The 22,185-nt window shown below is 40.2% G+C and overlaps 1 protein-coding gene across 1 annotated transcript in view; it reads right to left on the bottom strand.

Annotated features, from left to right (window-relative positions):
- SIM1 (SIM bHLH transcription factor 1) overlaps nt 1–22,185 on the bottom strand; it is a 47,332-nt gene that overhangs the window by 11,102 nt on the left and 14,045 nt on the right. Inside the window, exons 8-11 of the mRNA XM_040058912.2 lie at nt 21,446–21,645; nt 21,230–21,336; nt 20,189–20,336; nt 492–657 (exon numbers count right to left, since the gene is read on the bottom strand). Of these exons, the coding sequence (XP_039914846.1) occupies nt 492–657; nt 20,189–20,336; nt 21,230–21,336; nt 21,446–21,645 (621 nt within the window). The remainder of the gene's footprint in view (nt 1–491; nt 658–20,188; nt 20,337–21,229; nt 21,337–21,445; nt 21,646–22,185) is intronic.

The raw sequence follows: 22,185 nt of genomic DNA, 5'->3' as shown, positions 1-22,185 counted from the left end.
AGAAAAGTAGAGATTTTCTTGTTACAATCAACCAAGTTGGCTGACTGCTTTCCCTCATCAAAACTCACTCCTCTTTACTACACTTTCAGGATTAACTGCTATCAAATATCTGGCAGCTTTCTAGATTTGTTGGAATTAGTAAAGACCAAGAAAGAAAAAGTAAGATTTCTCAAATGGCAAAACTCAGTCTTCTCAAACCAAGTATTTCAAACCCAACATTTTCGCTTGTCTTGCTGTCCGCTTCTCATTAACTCTGAGCCCTGTGCTGCTGTTGCTGCTGATAATGATTTATTATGCATGCTGAAACATAAATGTTTCCAGCTTTTTAGAAGCGGTTTAAAGAAACATATCTGTCTCAAGCTTGTATAACCTGCTGTCCTTCATTCCCTTTGTGTAACACATTCCTTGGCCCATTCTAGTTACTTGGGTAAAGTAGCAGTCAAAATCAAAATAATAAAAAATATTTAATTTAGTTTTTCAGTGACAGCTACCTGTGGGTACGGTGATGTCCTTGATTTTGACTTTGTGCTCGAGAGGCGAGATTTGCTTCCCTTTCTGTTATCCGTTATGGTCGGAGTTGAATTTGCGTACGAGAATGCCGGCTTGGTAGCAGTGACCTGATCCAGGGAGAGCTGTAGTCCTTTATATTCAGTATCCCTATATGAAAAGCAAAAGTGAAAAACAAACTCACTTCATGTCTTAATGGGAAACATTCCTTTCTTCTTAGTGGGGGGGTGGAAACAAAAGATATTTTAAAGAAATAAGAATAAAACCATCAGGGCAAACCAGTATATTCCCCTAATACATTTATGGAGTGTAGCTTACTAAGCAATAGCACTATTTTTATACCGAAAATATGATTGCTTTTTGCATCCAGCTGTTATCACCCTGATCTACTTTCTTCAGTAATAAAAAGCAATGGGATGGATATTTCTGAGATTTGTATTAAAGGTCCACATTGGTCACATAGCTAAGCAGTAAATAAGATACATTTTCCTCAAAACTCTCTTATCTGTACAACTACAAACATACCATGTGTGCATTATATGTGTACATGTGTGTGTTCACATGTGTGTATGTGGGGTGCACATAACAGCCTACAGAGATGACTAAATAAACAGAACAAAATAATTTTTAATGGAAGACACTTGATCTCTAAGGTTGTATTTTTCATCATTTAAGAAGTTTCAGGCAATTTTATATTTTTTTTTTTACTTCTATGGGTCTTATAAGTGTTTATTCATCCATCTTTAGTGTCTTATACCAGTTTACAAGTCAGAGAAAACAGTTAAATAAATATAAATCTTGTTATTTAAATAGTCAGTCCCTCACTCACAAAATAATAGAGGTTTTCTACGGAGAGCTATATATAACATCAGTTTTTGAAGTTTGGCATTAGTTTCTTCAAACTAAAGAGTACATAAAAGTAAGGAAAATTGGCACTGTTCACAATGTCTTACTAAGCATAACGACGGCACATGCATTGGACTGCATTTCTCTGCACACATCTGCATGTCTGCTGATACCCGGGGGAGTAACAAATGATCTCTCCAGCTTTCATGTAGTCATACGGAACCTATTCTGACAATGATTTATTAAAAGAGAGCAAAGCAAGAGCTTCTTCCTGACCTACCTACCTGGAGAAAAAGAGGAAGGACTTTTTTTTTTTTTTTTTTTTTTCCTTTTTTTTTCCTTTTTTTTTCCTTTTTTTTTTTTTCTTTGTGTTATCAGTAGAGAAGTCAGGGATAAGTGAAGAATAATGCTTCTTTTAAGCAGTCAAGGAGGCCACATATTCTTTCATACATTATCCCATAACCCATCTAAACCTAAAGATTAACACAATGAATTATATTTATAATAAATTATTTACCTAGTTTTAGGAACAATATCTTGGTTTATAATCACACAAATATTGATGCATAAGCCATAAGAGTCTAGCTTTTTTTAGAAAGAAACTGCATCATAACCAAAACATATTACAACTTAGTACATTGAAATGTTTTCAGATAAAAATCAGGGGTAGAAGAATAAACTTGATAAATCACTGAAAAAACTGAAATAGGATGAATCTTATTTCACAGCAGCCACAGATAAACCTGCATAACCAAAAGATTAATTAATCTGTTATCTGTTGCCTTTTTTTTTTTTTTTTTTTTTTTTTTTTTTTTTTTTTTACCTGATAAAAGTAAATTTGTTGGTTGAAGAGTCTTAGGGGTTTTTTGGCAATGCAGAAAATATATATTTGTCTGTGAATATAGAACACATGAAAGTAAATTCCTGACATTAGAACTGCACTGCTTATTCAGTTTCCAGTCCATAGCAGACAGAGATTTGTCAAGCATAAATAGTGCTTTGTAATGTAAAATTAGTTCTTAATGAAGTAATTTCTTCAAATTTTGGCTTTAATAAAGAGAGAGCTCTGCTAGAATATCTTCATTTCAAATATCCTGTCTACAGTGAAAGCATCTGAGTATGGAGGTTCACTTTGGCCTCTTTGACAGGTATGGCTCATCCACATATTTTGAAAGGATTAACCTTTCCTATGGTTACCCCTAAAAATTTTCATCCAGACACCTTGAATTGACATGCAAAGTATCTGTCTCCAAAACTGATTCCTAGGAAATTATCTCCATCTTATATGAAACACAAAAGGTGTCAAACAGTCTTCATACTTAACTGCGTCAGTGCATGAGATTCTATCACTATCCCTGAAAAAACTATGAGTCTCCTCCTGATATACACACTCCCCCTGACTATTTGATTATAAGAAGAGGAAGGGTCCTATGTTCTCAGTGTTAGATGGAGAATTACCACCAGACATTAAAATTAATCTAAACCAAGTAGGTAAGTTTTCAGATCCTTAGGGCTATGAGGAAGTTGTATTTTGGTTTTGAGCCTACCAAACCCTCTGGTTTTGCTGGAGAACCCGTAGCTCTGTGCTCCTGCCATTAACTCTCCATCTCTGGTTTTCACCACCCTGCAACCATCTGCTGCTTTCTTGTGTCAGTGAAAAAGTTTTAAAACCCTGGGAGATATACCACCGTGGTATTCAGACCACACTGTCATTCCAACACTGCTTGTCTGCTGTTACATGTGTGAGGACCAAGCATTCAGTGATATAGAGACTACTCTCTACAATGTTTCTAGGTCATGGGAACCAGGAAAAAACTCCAACAAAACAGTCAAACCAGGCTTACCAAAACCTGTCATGCCATTCTGTGTTACTTTTCTATGTCCTTGGTGTTCTTATGGTGAGGGCTCCCCACACCCTAGAATAAACAACATGAGCTTGTGTTTCCAGCCAGCTGCTTAGACAGTAACTTCATTAAAAAATTATAATAAAAAAAAAAAACTACCTGAAGTTCTTGCTGCCAGATGCAAAGTTTTCCCTTAGACCCTGTGCTCTCTTTGCAGATGAAATACCAGTGTTTTTTTCATCACTGAGTTATGATTCAATAAGATCTCAACCCTTTCCTAGAAGAGCTGCCCTTCACAACAACCAAGAGAGATACCAGAACACCATCAGCAACTGCCCATGATAAATACCAGAAGTCAAAAGAGAAAAAGGAAAGAAAACATGGAGGAAGGCTCCAGTGGCTTCAGTATCAGATGCAAAAGATCTTCCACTAAGAAATGAAAACATATGCACTGTGAGACAAAAGACTAGAGAAAACAAGACTCCTAGTGATATACAAACTACAGATGGAAGTTCTGACAACTTCCTAGAGGAATTTATAAAACTTTCACCAACATGGAAGTATAATCTCCACATTGCTATTCTCAGACACCTGAATCTTCTATTACACAGTAACAGCCACACACTAGTACAGCATCTTGTGTTCTATGCATAATTTTAAAAAAGGTGGTGAATACGAGCCTCTTCCTCCAAGGTCCTCACCTTCAGGATCCATCCCACAGGGATCCATACAATCTACATTTATCTACATGAGACTGCTGAGAGAGAGAGAGTGATATGGCATGTGTTCAATTGCTAACAGTATGTTGCTGACAATCTACTATTTATCTCATTTTCTGATGCAACTATCATCACTATAAAACATCAGAATAACTACAGGAAATTAGCTCTTAAATTAAGAACAGATGGATCAAACTGAATCCAGACAAGACCAAAGTGATGCTTCTTTGCAGAGGGAAACACATTGAAGACCTCCACCTTTTCATGATGGGAAACAGCCATTCTTTCCACAGTTGGATGGAAATTCTAGGTCCTCTTTGACTCCTCAGAGAACGTGAATGCATATGCTTTTGGTAGCACATGGTTCAAAAATTATATTATTTTTCCTCTATCTTGTTGTCCCTCCCCATATGAGAATATGGCTGGTATGGTCAATGTATCAGGCACCTACAGACTGGATTACCAGGCTTCGCTGTAAACAAGTTCAGAAGACAAAGCATAGAACCCCCTTGCTACAATATGCTGCTTCCCATTTTCTTCTCAGATCTAACTCCCAGAAACATTTCCACTCTCTGCCATGTCTATAGCTTTTTCAATGCTCTTCATAAAGCTTGAACCTAATCTTGAAAGTATTTATAGTTACACTACATGTACACCATGAAAAATCGAGGATTGATGACTGTACCCACAGCATTTCTCTGCAATGAAGCATCTGAAGTTGAGTACAAAACATTCTTTGCAAAAGACATCTAGCTATAGCAAGCTGCAAAGATGGTGAAGGACAAGGGCTGAAGGAACAGAATTTTTGGAAAAGGAAGCCAATCTGTTTGTACGATTTGGATGCCAGGTGAATCTGCAACCCTTATGTGAAATCTTCTCAAAATTCAGCTTTAGAGCACACTTTCTGCCTACTACCATGGCCAAAATGTACTACATGAAACAAGGTAGCAACAGTCTAGCTAATCAAAGTTTGAGGAAGAGATAATGAATCACTAGCAGACTTACCCCCAAAAAGCCAGTAAGGGAGTATCAGAGCACCACAAAACCTGGATTCTGTACAAACAGGAGACTTTGCACAAATACAGTGACTAAACATGTGGTTTCATCAAAATGAAAAGAAAATGAGATGGGTTTTTATATGGGCTTTTTGAAGGAAAAAATATGAGGAAAGGATGAGTCAGCACTGACAGAAATAATGTTGGGAAGACAGAGGTCCAGAGTAGCTCACAACAAACTAAAACTGTATAGACAAGCTGGGCTTTTACTGTAATTGTGTTTCTTCAATTAATAGGGTGATGTTTGGGACTACTATAGCTCACTACAGAAGTGAGACTAGACATTAACATTAGACTGCTAAAGGCACAAATAATTTTCAAGATATTAATACTCCCTACTTAAAGACAATGTTGCCTGTGGAACAGAAGAGAACTGAAAAATGCTCTCAAGCAGAAAGACCAGATAAATAGCACGTGACCAGAGGAAAAACTAAAAGAATGACATCCATTAGTAAAGAATAAATACTCAGATTTATCCAAAAGTACTTAAGAAGGGCAACCAGACTCAACACTACAGATCTTACATATCCAGAGTTATAAGCAGCATAACCTTCAGAAAAGAAGAGAAAAATGCCCAGTTCAAGGAAAATTCTGCAGAACTGTAAGGAAAATTATATTTTTACATTAATACCACTACATGTCATAAAGGAAAAATAAGGTACATGTGCAGTACCTTACACAGATAACCAACAGAGAGGCAGATGTTTACTGCGCATTTAATTCCTTCAAAAGACACTAAATTTAGACACCTTAAAGAAGATTAACCAAAATTCAGTTTTCACATGTGGAGTTACAGCATTGGATGAAAAGGTGTTGTGGGAGCATCAAAACCTGACAAACACTGGATAACCTGCACCCACATCATTCCATACACATACTAAATAACCCATGAAGTACAAGCTGAGAGTAAAGGCATTATGGGATCTTAGTGCAGCAGATTCCTACATCATGGATACAATCATTTACCTGACTGAAGCAAAGCAGAAAATATTGTTCATGACAATGAAAACAAGGTTTAATTATAATTGGTTGCACTATTATTTCTATTGAATACATGAAGTATGTTCATTTCCTCTGGTTTTGCTTGAAAAAATCTATGGATAGGGTCATACACACTCTTCATTCCTTTTAGTTAAAAATCAGAAAAATTATATTTGTCAGATTTGCTGTCAGTCTAGCCATAGAAACTGTAAGATTAAACTAAGGGTGTTAATGTAATTAATATTCAGTCTGTTTTTCTGAGTTATTGAAGTTTGGCTAAAATCAGACATGAAGGTGGTAAATATCAGGCACTTTTTCATGCACATCAGACCACAACACTGCAATATATCGTTCTTCTACTTTTAAACAGTGCCTGCGACTTTTAACATTTCCACACTCCAGCTCATGCAATGCTAACAGAGTACCATTCAGCAGATGAGTGAAAAGAGAACAGATTCTGGCTGTTTGTCATCTTCATGGATTCCTAAATCAGCAGATGGTACAACAAAACAGACAGTTTCCTCATCTGCTGTGTCCTCAGTTCCTGTACAATGTGTCTCAGAAATGTTTACAAAGGCCTCGGTCTGCTCACGCGATTTGTGAGGAGGAGCATATGCAATCCCTTTAGCATCTTTCAGAACCAGTCAGAATAAGGTTTCATTGAGGTTGTAAAGGAAGACAAACTTCAGGACAAAGTGAGGAAAAATCTATTGAACCTCAGTGCTTGTTATGAAACTAAGCAGACATTTTGTTGTGTGACCTCAAAGTTACTCCCTGCCTCAGCTGTTCTGTGAGTGACTGGGATAATCTTAGCAAACCTCCTTTCTAAAACTTGGGTGAATAGTCCTGTATAGACCAGTTCTACAGCCCACTGAAGTAATTGGAAAAACCCTCCAAAGATCTTTCAAGTGGTTTCTTATTACTGGTACACCTAATGGTTAAGCCATACCTCTACTCAGAGAAGTATGAGTTCTGTGTATCAGATCCCTTCATTAAGTTCCAGGCACCCATTTATCTCCATAAATAGCACAAAAAACAGTGCCTGTTTACATCTTGTTGAGTCAAAGTTTACAGCTTGTCCAGCCATGAGATTCACTTACATGATATCATATTTCTATATTTGCTTTTAAAAACAAAGCAATCCAACCCAGTAAGTTTAATTAAATTATTAGATACATTCAGAAAAATGGAAGCACAAATTTTACTATGTGAGTCACTTAACACAAATGTCTGAGGATTTACTCTAGTCAACTACTGCAAGAGAAATTTTATATATTTTATGTTTGGTTTCTCATCTCAGAATGCAGTTAAGTTGAATGCAGTTGAAGTTAAAAAAAAACATCCTGACCTCTAGACAATCATGGCAAGGTAGATTTTTCAGCAGTCTGAAGGTAGACTTTGTCATTCCAAACTATTTGCTTCACCATCTTTGGGTCCAAAAATGAGACCTGTATTTGCCTTTATTTACTAGACTTCCTAGCACATCAAAATCAATGTCACCCCAGTGCATCAGCAAGTGCAATCAGGCAGCATATTTTTAGGAATTAGTGTCACATAAACCTAAGATCTCTCATATCCCTGTAGAATTATTTCCATTTTGCAGAAAGCCAGACCAACAACAGCGCAACTGACAGCTCTTACCCAGGCTAGATTTTCACATCTCAGAATTCTTAGTATTTTTATGCGTTAAAAAAATATATCGTGAATACCAATGTCACTCATCAGACACTGATCCAGTAGCCAAATGATCTGGATCGATTCTCAACCCTCTCACAGGCTACTGGTGCTGCACTGGATGAATCACATATGTATCACTTTAGCACAAGCTGAATCACACATATATCACTTTAGCAAGCACTTGGTATTTCCCTGAGTTTACTACCAAGGCTTCCAAGGGGACTTTTTGTTTTGATAGGGTCAAATTTAGCCCAGCACTGATTGCTTCTAAGAATACCTTAACTTTGCTGAATATTAGCTCTGAAGATGAGGATAATTATATACTATTGTAACTAACACATATTTGGCAAAATATTTTCTGTCTTGCCTGTTAAATTTCATCTTTTTGTTGGAAAGACCAATGCACAATAGCTAACATTACTAAACTAACTCTCAGCTTCAGCCTCTGGCTGCACATCACCACAGGTAACTGAAAATACATTTCCTGAGAGTACTCATGTCACTATTGGTGTGAAACATTCTTTTTTTATTTCAGAATCTCCATGTATTCAATGTAAATATTTTTAACTATGTCTTATACCATTTATCCTTGATTAAACCTCTTCTAGATAGTTAATCATTAATGATTTCTTTACAGTTGCTGGGCAAACAACTCATTCATACCTATGACATATCAAATTTCACAGACGTGTTCTTTAATTGGATTCATTTATTTCTAATCTACTGAAGTCCTCACTATAGTAATGCTTGACTAAATAGACATTAAACTCACTTATTTAAACTGCTAAAATAAATTTGATATTTATTCTATGAATAAAAATATTTGACTGAATACGTGTAATATCATTGTTATTGTGTACCTAACTAAGCAGAAATTATTGGAAATAGCACGTTAGATCGCTATACGATATGCTTGGGCAGAAGGGTTTCAGAGGATGCTGATGATTTTTTGGCAGAGATTATACATTAACAGTTTTCAAACAGTAAGAATTTCTACAGCACATTAAGGGATGTAATAAGGAAAACCAACAGGAGTTCCTCTTGATTTTCAGGAAGGTTGTTGGATGTTGTCATTTTCAATCCAAGGACTTTTTCAGAAGTAAGTGTTTCATAACAGTCCTTTTCCCTCATGGCAAGGGAGACCAGATAAACCAGCTAAGATGCTTTCAAGGTTGATTGCTCTATGTTTTGTAACAGTAACTGAAGGGCTGGCACAAAAGTGGATAAAAGTCCTGTATCTTACTGTTTAGCAGCCACAAAATACAATAACGTAAATATAGACTCTGAGTTATTAGGGGTATATATTACAATAAGACCTAACTCTAGAGCTTAAGTATGGTCTTAAAACCCTACTTTCAGATTTTTCTTTCTAAAACTAGTAATCTTGAACACCATTTTGGTGATGAATCCTCTGATGTGTATGATTCACCACATAAACTGAGTTTTATTAAAAAAAAAAGCATCACATTGCAGAGAGGTCATTGGTGCAACACAGACTGCCCTGTGTGTAAGAAAATGCACAACATGGCATAATTATGCAGTAAATGAGGATTACAAAGATAAGGATTATACCTCATACCATACATAAACCCCTCATGCACTGATATTTCAAATGTATGCTCTGACCATCCTATCTGAAAACTTGAAAAGGGACAGAATGGGATAGCACAGACAATGGGCTTGTAACAGCCTTTCTGTGAGGAAAAATAATAAGAACTCGCCTCAGGCTGAAAAAGAGGTGACTGGGAGAACAAAACAAGATCAGTGAATTGTGAGAGGCACAGAGAAGGAGGACATGAGTAGGAAGCAGTTTTTCACCTCTTCTTCTACTGCAAGAAATCTGGGTTATGAAATGAATGAAGAAAAAGGAGGCTTTTAGTACCACATTTACTTAACCTTGGCAAGAGCCAACATGGCATCAGAAAGTAAACATGTGAATTTGTGAAGGAAAAAAACCCACAAAACATGGACAACTGATACATTCAAAGATCTCATGTTTTTCTAGGAAGAAATTTGAATTTCTTGGAGACTGGAAGAAAGTGCTAGGGAGGAAAACATGGACGCATGGGCTGCATGCTTGTCCTATTTTTAACCTTGTTCCAAAGAATTTCCCATGGTCACCATCAGCACGTGTCTGATTCCATATTGCTGTTCTTACGTTACAACTCTATACCACAGTAGTTAAGCAGTTTCATACTTCAGTTCCTCTGAGACTGTGAAGAGAGGTTCTGAAAATTTGCTGTCCTTACTTTTAATAATTTATTGTAAAACTTTGTGATGTTTCAGTTTTTCTCAACTCCTCTGTGTTCCCCATAATTAAAGCTTTTGTAGTGACAACCTTTCTAAGATCCTAAGGTGAACACTTAAAAAATTAGCTAGTGTTTCTGTGATGACATTCTTGATAAGCTTCTGTGATCTGGGAATAAATTATCTGAGAAAAAAAATGCACTTGTAAAAGTAATTATTTTTTGTTCTATTTGTTCCTCTTTGGGAAATTTTCTATCTGCATGCAGCATAATGAACCCTCCCATAATTCCACACTACTTTTTCTGATCAGCTGCACCCCATAGTGAAGAGGCCTGTTGAGTGCAAAGGGATTTGTTAGCTCCATCTGGTAGGGCGTCCCATTTACAACAGATCTCTTTCTCTTTAATCCGATTAGTCCTTTCTTGTTGTAAGACTTTCACCTTCCTTAGAAGTAATATTTTTCTACAACAGAAATATTTCTGTTTCATTAGTCTAGAGTTCCTCAGGTTTGGCCAAAGAAGAGCACTTTGCCTCTGAGGACTATCATTTGTCATTAAGAAGAAAACCATGCTATAATATTTAATAACTACTTTTTAGATTATCTTTCCATTCTTTTGCTAAAATTTTAAGGTAGGTGAGGGTAGGAAGAGAGGCAAGGACTTGCACTGGAATTTTTGCTTTTGGGGAGAATGGTGGGATTTTTTTGTTTTGTTTTGATTTCTTTTGGGGGGGGGGGTGATTTTTAAATTAATATACCTGTTTTCTCCTTTCATTTTTTTGTACCAGAATCAGACCATTTTTAACTCCTTCCTATCCCCAGCCAAACCTCTACTGCAGCCAGTAGATAAATAACAAGACAAATAACAAGAAAATATCATGAGGTTATAATGTCATGCATGTCGCCATTTTATTTGATAATTTCCTAATAATCACTGAGCCTGTCTCCTCAAAGTGTACATAATAGATGGTTATATTTTTTAAGTGGGTCAATTAAACATTTAAATTTATATCGAATAACCTGTTTGGCTCCCTAGACTCTCTGGACAACAGAATAAGTTATACCACCATCTCTTGCACAACTGCTGTTACCCCACATCTTCTACCAAATCCAGAAGGGTTTTTAATGGCAATTATTTCTTTTTGACAATGTTAGGATAACAAAAACTCTACATTAACATTCAGTTAGTAGTACAGTTCAAAAAAATGCATGCTCATGTAAAAATCAATCTTACGTAAGTCTCCAGTGGGTTGAGTGTTTATAGGCAGTCAAATACTTCATAGGTATATTTAAAATTTCTCAAAAACTAAACGATAATAATCTAATAAAACACAATAATATCTAGCTATGGTCTTCTTTAGAAACCTTAATCTGCCTTGTACCTTTGTACTCTTGGTCAGAGCTTTGACTAGAACAGTAAGGGCCCTAGTTGGCTTTAGTCATTCTCTTGTCACTGCTCCACATATTCATCAAGGGTTTCCGGATGCTTAGGACTGTCTCTGACTAAGCAGAGACACTCTATTTTTCCCATAAAACTGTCCACAACATTCATGCAGGTCAACTCCATGGCCAACCTATAACCGTTCTCCAACCAACACTACAGCTAATCTGCAGCTGAAGGAACTGAAGGCTTGATATTTTTTTGTGTGCAGAGTCCAGTATGAGATTTTTATATCACATTGTACGAGATTTGTTATGCTTGTGGTGGCCACTGTAGCACATGTAGAGTGACCCAAGGGTGTCCCACCTGTGCAAACAGTGCTGTGCACCTTCTCTCCTATTGCTTTCTTGAACTCACTAGATAGCACCATGGAAGCCCCATCTGTGTGTTCCCATGTTACACCATTGCAGTCCACAGGCAGTTTTCTTTGGAGTGAAGCCACGTCTACACCCCCACTGCTGTTTTTCAAACACCGGAGAGCTCTAAGGAGGCTGACTATCTTTTGAAAGATGACAGTTTAACTGTCCTACCAGAAGCTTAGGGTCAACAGAATTATCTTGTGGCCAAACACCATTCAGAAGTTTGGTGGCAAAGGGGACAATGCTATCAGGCTATTTACCCCCAAATCCAGCCTTTCTGGGAGCAAATACTCCATTGAGGTAGGCCTCACAAAGCAGTCATTAATGGTTATTATTTTGTTCTGTGTACAAAACAGTCTTTGGAAACAGCAAGAGAAAAATAGCATGCAATGCCTTTGGATTGATTTTAACAATCCAGGGCCTAAATCAGAGAGTTTCCTATAGCAGCAGCCCAGGCTACCAGCTGCCAAATATAGTACGGAGACAATCAAAGCTACAGCCTACTTAGGAACAGTGTGTCTTCAGGGCACGTTTGCTTCATCACTGACAGCACAGATGTAAGAGCATTGAATGCTGAATGGGTTTAAAGGTCTTCACTCTAGGTTATGTCCAAATATCTGCACAATGCTATGGGTGTAGCCAAACTTTAGTTAGCCATGCATTTGTGTTTCCATAGCTGCACGCTGAAGCTTCTGCAGATAATAGCTGTTATTTTCAACATTGCTGTCCCCAAGATTTATACGCAGCGGTTTGTAGCTGAAAAACTACGGCTGTTCTCTATTAGGCCCCAATTCAACACAGTAAAAAAACGCGTCCTTCAAGCCATCTCTATTTGGCAAAGCTAAGGAATATTCTTATTTTCACGCGTATGCCTAAGAGTTTTTATTTCAAAACTGAATTCACCAGGATATAATCGTGTACTGAAAGTTACGTCTAAGAACTTTTAGAGCCTGACATGTGCTCAAGTGGCTTAGTAAATCAGGAGTTCTGCAATTTAATTGCACTAAGTGGATGATAACAAAAGACAACAACAGGAATAAATCATCTAACTGTGTTAAAGATCATGAGATTGACTCCAGACTTCAGCCATCCCAAGCCTTCCGAAGGGTCAGACGCTATACCCTTGTTCACACAGAGCAGTGCCTGCCTCCATAAATAGTGTCATCAAAGTGAAAGGGGCTGCCTCTGAAGTAACACACTGAGTACGAACATATGTGCTGGAGCCTGGCCCACACTGTAAAGTACAAAAGAGAGGTGAGGGAAGGAGAATTAGATTTCAAACAGATACTTGCCACTGTTGAACGGACAAAGGAGATTTATTTGTTAACACTTAATTTAGGCTGTGTCAAAATGCCACATTTGTGTACGAATAAAAACTAGCAAGAACAACATAATATTGTGGGAAGATCTTGCTTCAGAAACAGTTTAGAAACTTATCACACCTGTTGTACCTCATGATAATTACAGCGAAACAATATGGGAAAGGCAGCAGTACTAAGATGCAGCACAGAGCAACAAGAGCAAACATGCAACGGATTAAGGAAACAGAAGCAGAGCTAGTAAAATTGTAAGCCTACTTAAAGAACATACTGCTGTTGTAATGAGAGCAGGAGCCAGTTCTGCATCCGGTTTTATGAAGATTATTAAGAGGGTGGGAGTATGGAGGCGAATCCTTTGATAGTAGTGGACTGCTTGGCATGTCTCCCTGCACAGCCACTAACACAGTCCACAGACAAGCTACAAATGTGGTGTAGTAAAACCAGCAGACACTCTTCCAGCTGCCTCTTCAGTTCTCTGGACTACCCCAGAGCACTGAATATAACCCTAAACTCCATGGTTCACTATCTCCCCTGCTCTGCCACATAGAAGGACCACTGAGACTGACCCCCAAAAGGTATTGGAGCACCCAGCTGCTGGCCTGATGTTCACAAGCCACATCTATGCCATTCAGATTGTGGAAGGGCAGAGTTAGGATAAAGTGTGAGCAACCTCTCTAGCAAGAACAGCTGTGCTACAGTGTACAGTCCAATGCTTCCATGTAAAGTAAAATCTGTGGCAGTTTACCTTAAACCATAAACCATGGCATTTTAGGAAAATGAGTCCCTGGAGCAGGCCCTGTACCTTTCATCAGTGAAGTGAGGCAGACAGCTGGAGATAGTAATTGTTTCAGCCATTGCCCCTGCTGAATGTGTCTCAGCCCTAGACAAACATTTTACAAGATCTGTAAGTCAGTATTTGAGAGGAGGGTGTTTCCAAAGGCCTGGAGAGCCACATGGTGAATGGGAAAATGATGAAGTGGAAAGCATTTGAAGTCACTCTTCTTCCTTGGAATAAAGACACTTTTTTGCAACCTTGAATTTCATGCCATGTGAGACTCTCAGCAGGCATACACTTAAACTAACAAACTGGGGGGATTTTTTGCACAGGTCTGAACTGCGATCCTTTAATCCTTACTCTAGCAAATAAAACTGTTCATAGGAACAGTGAGTCTCAGCTCTGGCCCATAGTTTTAGTGCCTTGGCCATTACAGTCACCTGGTTTAAATACAAGCAGAGAAATTTGGAGTGAATTAAAAATGGTAGCTGAGAAAGCCCCTACATGAACAAAGAAGAACTGCAGAAACGTATTGTGGACACCTGGAAAAGCCTGTCTCCTATTTGCAAGAAATATATAAACAATGTTCCAGGGAGACAAGTCTGTAATAAAAACTAATGGTGAACAAACAGAATACTGCACTGAGTAGTACAAGAGGAGTCTCCTTTTTTTTTCCTTCTTTGAGACATATGCTTCCCAAGCATTTTGATCTATTAAAACAATTCATCTATATATTTACATTGCTGATCAAATCATGGGAATGATGGTAGGCTTTTCAGTCTTGGGAAAAAGCACATTGCAGATTGAAGAGAAAAAAATAAGTCCCAGTTCTGTGCACTACTAAGCAAGTGGCAAAAGTTCCCATTAATACAGAGAAATATAGAGGAAAAGCAGCAGGTCAAATTTGTTGCTACTATTTACAACTATTTAACAACAACAACAACAAAACCAAACACCAAACCAACAAAAAACCCCACAAAAACAAACAAACAAAAAACCCAAACCAAAACAAACAAACAAACAAAAAAAACCACAAAACCCCCCACCATTAGCCAGGTAAAGTCACTAAGCCTTATCTCTAGTATTTAAGCTGGATGACTAAGCTTACTCATACAACTAATTACACTAATGATATGTCAAAGGGTAGCTTTCTCAGGGTATTCCCTGTCCTACCTACTCCATCACACACTTGAGAGATACAAGAGACTTATGACTAAGGGAAGAGCTCAGTGGCAATTTCAACTGGATCAATTTGAGAGAAATGTTCAAGAAGGGAAAGCCTTTGGGTGTGGAAAAAGAGTTTGTGGATTCTCCCATTGACAAGGAAGAGACAGAGGTGAGACCTGAGGTACCAGAGACAGCACAAAAAGAGGATTACTATGAAAAACAATGAAAACATATAACTGTAACTGTCCAAAATATGGGGAGAGCATTTTCACGTGAAACACATAATTCTCTAAAGCCCACTTAATATGCCAGGAAGTACATATGCCAGGACATTTTTGAAGTCTGAGCCATCACACATAAAGATAGCACCTTTCTTATACCATCACTTCAAATCTGGTAGTACACAAAGCTGTGGATAGTAATACTAACAACTTAAAGATTAAGTGTGTAGATACAATTAATGCTTAATTTATTCTAAATTGCATTTATCACATTGTTTGGTAAAACATTTGTCAATATGGCAGTTATTTGCAAAATAATATTTCAAACAAATTGCATTTAATTTGTGTTTCTAATCAGCCAGTTACACGAAGAGGTCAACTGGAACTGTATCAAATACATGCTGTATCATTAGAACAGAGATTAGTCACAATTATGCACCTAACATATATAGATAACATGGGTTATCTATATATGACACAACTATTGCTATCCTTTTAAATGCTAAAGGACAACAAAATGTATACAGGAAAACTTCTCTAGCTTTCTCTGGGGACAAATTATTATAATATTTGCTCATGCTCAGAAAGTCAAAGGATTTGGACTTTGCATTATCCATTTATTTAAAGGAAGGTTGTTTGCAATCTAAATATAAACTTTACTTCAGCACTTTCCTTCTCAATTAATTGACTCATACTTGAGCTCATTTATGTGATAAACATGCACAGCTAATAACCAATGATATGGTGGCTGTGTGTACAGAACAAATAAGAGAAGAAACAAATATTCCATGTCTATACTTGCATATCCAAAATGGAATGCAATGAAGACCAAATATGTGTGCTTTAAGGACAGAGTCCTTAAAGGTCTTTTATTTTAATTTTTGATACACTTATTATGCAAAAAAATTCAACTTTCCTCTTATTGCTGAAATGCCATTGCAACTGTTCTTATTTATTTCAGCATATACACTTACTACAAACATTTGTTCTCAAGCCTAGCATTCATGTTCTCAAAACTTGGGATTTGTGGAAAATTAAAATAATCTCTTTTTAATTTTCTTAACTGGGGTGTTACTGGTCCTTTTTGCATTCTTTTATTTTTCATTTTCATTCTCTTCTTTTTCATCCTCACTCTTACCCAGGGGAGCTGGGAAGCTGCAAGGTAGAGATTCTTGTTCTTCCTGCCCAGCCTGCACTGAAACTGCTCCAGACCATTTTGACTCTTATGGCACTCAGTATCTGCTCTTTTCCAAAACAGAGAACTCAGGTTCCTCTCAATAGTGAGAAAAAGTTCCTTATCCCGTGACCAAACAAACAAACAAACAAAGAAAAACAAAACAAAAACAAACAAACAAACAAAAACCCCTGGGGTTTTACCTGAGTGAAGAATTACTGTGTGAGAGGTCCAGGGACTTAGCAGGTCAAAAACCTGCACTATATCTTCCAACTCTTATGACCCCTTTTGTGATTTACCCTCCAAAAAGACCAAAATTTCCTGTAATCAAATTATTTTTCAGCAGCAGTCGTCCTATATTTCAAGTCCTACCCTGCAAGCCCAAATGTGCAGGATTTCGATTCTGTTATTTCAAAACACAAAAGCATTAATTTGCACCTCTTTTGCTCTCTCCTCATCTTAAACACACAAGAGTCAGTATGAAAAGGTTTGCATTTCTCTTTTGTAAGCACGTTTTTCTCTGCTCAGTTTATAACACAACCTGGTTGCAGTGGGTACGCCTACACGTGTCCCTCTGCCGGGAGCTGCACCAGGGGCTCTGCCACACACCCACTGCCAGGTGGGAAAAGTAAAGGAGGGCAAACACATACTGCTTGGCTCAGCCTCTCTCCATTTGCTGGAAAAATCCAGTGTCATCCTTAAAGAACAGCAGTTTTAATGAGATTTATACCACCATAAAATATATTAAACACTTGTAGATTTTGAATACTACAGGACCACTGCCCAGCCCTCCTGTGGTAGAGCCTATCTCATGCCAGAGGAAAACCACACGCCCCTGTAACCTTACATTTTCTTCTATATTTTCCCCACCTGCCTTCCTCATTTGAGTGATAACATGCTGACTCTGAATAACTCATCAAGACAATTAAGCCTGCTCTAGGTAGGAGTTCAGCATCCCTCTAGCCAACTCCATGAGCTTTTCCCTAACAGTTCCCTCCACCTCAAGTTATCCATTTCAGTGGCTGACTTTATATCAGTTTTTTAAAACCAGACCTTTCTCTGCTTAGAGTCACCTGGCAAATGCCAGGGCCTGTTCTTCCCACATATTCCCTGAATGGCCAGCTTGCCCAAGAAGAATTATGATAATAATGATAATGATAATCTAATTATTCGGTGGAAGTTACACCTATCTCTTGGAGGCGGGCAGCAATTTCAGCAGTGGCAGCCCTGCTGCAGGAGCAAGCAGGATGTGATCTTTTCTGCAGCACCCTAATGAAGAGCCAGCCAGGCTCGATGAGACCTCCAGGACCTGAGCATATCAAAGCTAGAGTTTTATGCAGTGGCAGTTGCTGCAACCAGTGCTGAACTTCACAACTTTCAGCATTCCTACTTCAGCCAGCCTGGCTCTCTCTCTGCCCTCCCACCATCCTTCACACTTGAGGCAATTAACCCAGAGAGTGCAAAGGGAGACTTGGAGACTTGCACCAAGGCACAACAAAGATGCCCTGTGCTGTAACTTCATTCTCTGAGGGAAATCTTCAAAGACTTCAAGCAACTATAGTCCTCCTACATATCAACTGGGCTGCAAACAGGTTCTGAAAACCATATACATGCACCAAAGTCTTTGTGCTTTATAAAGACTCTGCCTCCACCGATAAATCAGCTGAAGGGGAGGAGTCGCCCAGTTAGGGTACCGCTCCTGAGAGGGAACTCGTCTTCCCTGCAGCGCCGTTTATGGGAGGCGGGCAGGGGAGTGTCTAGGCACCCCGAGTCCAGCTCCCGGGAGGCCGGGGGTTCCTGCCGGGGCGCGGAGCCGCCGATACTCAGGGGCTGCCCGGTGGCCGCCCCCACGGGTCGAGGCGCAGCGGGGCTGCCAACAGACCGCCCGCCGTGGCCCCGGGGGCAGCCGGGGGCTAACACCGCACAGGCGCACGGAGCAACAGTCCGGCTGCTGGGACACGGCTCCGACGGGTTTGTCTGACCGGCCCCCACAGGGCACCAGGGCACTCCCTGCTTGCCGTGCCAGCATGAAATGCTCGTGCCCCTGCAAGCAAGGGGCAGATCCTGACAGATGCCCAGCTGCGCTTTCAGCGGGTCGGATGTGGTGCTTCATTTCGACTCGGATCATTTGAGGTAGAATTCCGTGACTGATGTTCACGCTTTGGGGATTAAAGCAGAGGGGAACAACCCATTATCCCAAATGATCGTAGAAAACCATGACGTTTCTGGAGCTAAAACCACTGCAACATGCTGGTCGCCTTCGGGTTCCTTGTTTCTTAGTCTTAACAATGCACTAACTTCTGTCTTTGCGGTTCCCCGTTGACCCAAAGCAGGTGCTTGGACTTAACTGGGAAGCACAAACCGTGAAAAATACAGAGAGGGACTGGTATAGGGGAAATGGACATAGAAATGTGCACAATAGCTAGAGCAGAAGTGATAACGTCTCCGCTGATACCCATCCTTACTGAGGAAATGAGTATTGCGCCCCATAACAAATAAAATAAAATAAATTTTTCTTTAAAGGGGAATCGCAGTTTACTCACTGCAGCAGAGTGCTGACCAAAATGTCTATTCTTCCATGCAGGCGTAATGACCCATCTTAGAGCACGACACCCGTTTATCACCTTACATACCAAAGGGATTACGCTCTAGAAGTGCAGGCAGCCTCTCCACACATGACCAGAGCCGTGGCCTCCGTGTCGAGCCAGTTCATTTTGGGAAGCACTCCTTAAACTGGGCTAACAAACCACTCGCCACCCGCCCATGCGCCAAAGCCGTGATGGCAAAATCATGATGCTGCCATGGCCACGGTTTTAGGAAAGGGGGGAGGGTTGTGCTTCCAATACCTACATTTGTCTCCAGGAAGGAAAAAAAAAAAAAAAAAAAAAAAAAAAAAAAAAAAAAAAAAAAAAGGCAGCGAAACAGAAAACAGAGGAATATCCAGTCCCAAGGATCAATGAAGGACCGCCGGCCTGACTGGTCCTTCGATCCTAATGAAGCATCAGTGCTGCCGGCAACAACTACTGCCCTGTCCAGAAGGGATATTAACAACTAACATGAAAACACTTAAAAAGAATTCAGCCGAGCCTCCCTTCCCTCACTGGGCCTCTGCGTTTCAGTACAAGCAGCATAGCTACGGCACAACCCAGCCATCCCAAAATGTTGGAGATGTATTGAGATATATGGTATCTCAGCACTTACTCTGATTTTTTTTCCTATTTAATTTTAATTTTAAAAAAAAAAAAAATTAAGTTGAACTGACCCTTCTGGTCACCAACTTTCTTTGTGGTTCAGTCTAAGGATCGCTCTCCAAGAACAAAAAAGAAATCTCCGAGCTTTGATAGAGACTCTGGATGAAATTAAGGACTTCAAACCCCAGATTTTTGAAAAGAAAAACAGATGTCCTGTTTGTTGAGTATAAATAACTCCGTACGTGGAAGCCTTTTCTTTTACGCCGCATTAAATTTTATTTAATGCTGGGTGCATTAAAACTAAAAACTAAATATATATATATATATATAAAAAAAAAAATTAAAAAAATAAAAGGAGGGGGCAGCAAAATATGTAGGTGACAAACCTCTAAATCTTTTCCTCTCTCTAAAGGGAAAGAAACAGGCAGACGGGAAACCCTTCATCTGGATGAAAGAGCTCAGTGTGTTTCCTAGCAGACCTGGCGAGCCTGCCCTGGTCAATGCGGGCGGGGAGAGGAGGAGGAGGAGGAGGAGGAGGAGGAGGAGGCGGCGGGCGGGAGGGAGGGAGGAGCCGCCCCGGGGCAGAGCGGGGTACACCCGCAGGTGCCCGCCCGGCCCTCGGTCCCGCCCGGTCCCCGCAGCTCGGAGCAGCCCCAGGCTGACTTACGTGAGCACGTAGTTGACGCTGACGATGCAGTGCGGGCGGGAGGAGCGGCTGTTGTGCACGATGGTGGCGTAGCTCTGCACCCACACCCAGCCGCCGTGCTTGGCCAAGAAGCGGTAGTACTTGGTGGTCACTTGTCCTTTCACCAGCACTGCGGGGACAAAGCGAGGAGAGCCTCAGCGCGGCTCCCGCCTCTGGTTCGATCGGCCCCGGGAAGGGGCGCACACTCCCCGCAGAGCCCTCCGGGTGACCAGAGAGGTTAGGAACCTCTTAGCGGCACATGGGGAAGCGGCGGGTACAAGGGTGGTGAAGCCCGCAGGCAGTACCTGCGATGGTTATCAAAGGCTAATAGGGGAAATTGGTAGGGCCGGTGTGTCTGTGTGTGTGTGTGTATGCGTGTGATCGGCTACGGCAACCGAATCCCACACACCCCCAATCCTGAAGCATCATCATTATCGAGATTCTGTTCTATAAATCTGTCTTTGGCTTTTATCTCTTCTCGTTACACTCTCTGTAAGGAAACTTACCGGAAATTAATATACTTTTTATTCGTCTATGCGTGTATTAGTGTCATCATGATATCAAAATAAAGTGCATCTCGCCGAATCGGGCTCACTACTGCAGTCGAAGTTAGATACACAGATAATGTTTGTGAGATTTGGTGGAAGTGAAACAAAAGTATTTGAATTTCACTGGCATGGTTTTTTGGAGCAGGAAAAAAAAGGGTTTTCCTAACCAGAATCTGGAGAGACAAGTGTGTCTGAGATTTGTGCAGGGCAGTTCTTGTCCTACAACCAAAAGAGGAGGATGGAAAAATAACCTTTTATTGCCAATCCCCTCCGTTTGCCGCTTGCATCCAGCTCAGAGTTCAGTCAGTCTCTATCTAACCTTGTTTCACTAAAACCTGAAGATTTTGCTTATTCTGCCCTCCAGAGAGCTGGCTTTTCACGTTCCGACCTGGACATAAATCCCAAGAACCCCAAAGTCCTTCTGCAAAAGGAGAAGATGGGGGAGGAGTTTTAAACCAGAAGAGCATCTCCTTACACAAGTGATGTGCGCAACGCAGGTGAAAGGTGTCACAGCCATGGACGTGGTGGTAAAGGGTCTTCTCTATCAAGTCCTGGGGCTCGTAACCTGTTAGCTCAGCTACCCTGCAAGAGACACAAAGAGCCAGTATAAGTGGCGGAGAGGACAGGAGAGGAAGCCTGGGAAAGAAGAGACGCGCAAGGGGAATAGATTCGGAAATAACCCCAGCTCTACCTGGAATCTAAGAATATGAGCTTCATGTCTAGGCTGGCCCGAAACATAAACATGTTGCTGTGGAGCTTGATCTCCGTCACGGCGCTGGGCGGCAGTGAGTGGCCCACGGCGACCAAGCCAACATTTTGGTAGCAGCCGTCGAAGGGGGACATGTCCAGGCTGTACTGGCGGATCTTTAGGTACCCGCTGCAGTGAATGACCTGCCGGAGACATAGAAAAGATTGACAGCTACCCAGCAGGGGGGAGGGTGTGCTGAGACAGGCGTCCCTCCCCACGAAGAGGGCCCGGACAATATCCCCGTGCCCGTGCCCCTGTGGCTGCCGGGCCCGCGGGAGCCGCGGACCTGCATCTCCGCCCTGACAAAGCTGCACCGTCTGGGAGTTTTCTGCCGTTCTCTCCTGGTTGTAGGGGGGTTTTTTTTTTTTTTTTGTTTGTGGTTGGTTTTTTTTTTGTGGTTTTTTTTGTTTGTTTGGTGTGGTGTTTTTTTGTTTGTTTGTTTGGTTTTTTTTTTTTTTTTTTTTTGTGAGGGTTTTTGGGGGGCTTTTTTTTGTTGTTTGTTTGGTTGATTGTTTTGTGGGTTTTTTGGGGTTTTTTTTGGGGTTTTTTTGTTTTTTTTTTTTGGGGGGGGGGGGTGTAGTTTGTTTGTTTGTGGGATTTTTGTTGGTTTTTTTCCCATACTAGAGTTCAGCGTGGTTCTAAGGCCCATTAGAATCAATGAGACTTTTTTTTTTTTTTTTCCC

Source organism: Hirundo rustica, chromosome 3, assembly GCF_015227805.2.
Source record: "Hirundo rustica isolate bHirRus1 chromosome 3, bHirRus1.pri.v3, whole genome shotgun sequence".
NCBI lineage: Eukaryota > Metazoa > Chordata > Aves > Passeriformes > Hirundinidae > Hirundo > Hirundo rustica.
Note: the sequence above shows the minus strand (reverse complement) of the source record. Positions and strands in the feature narration are given on the sequence as shown.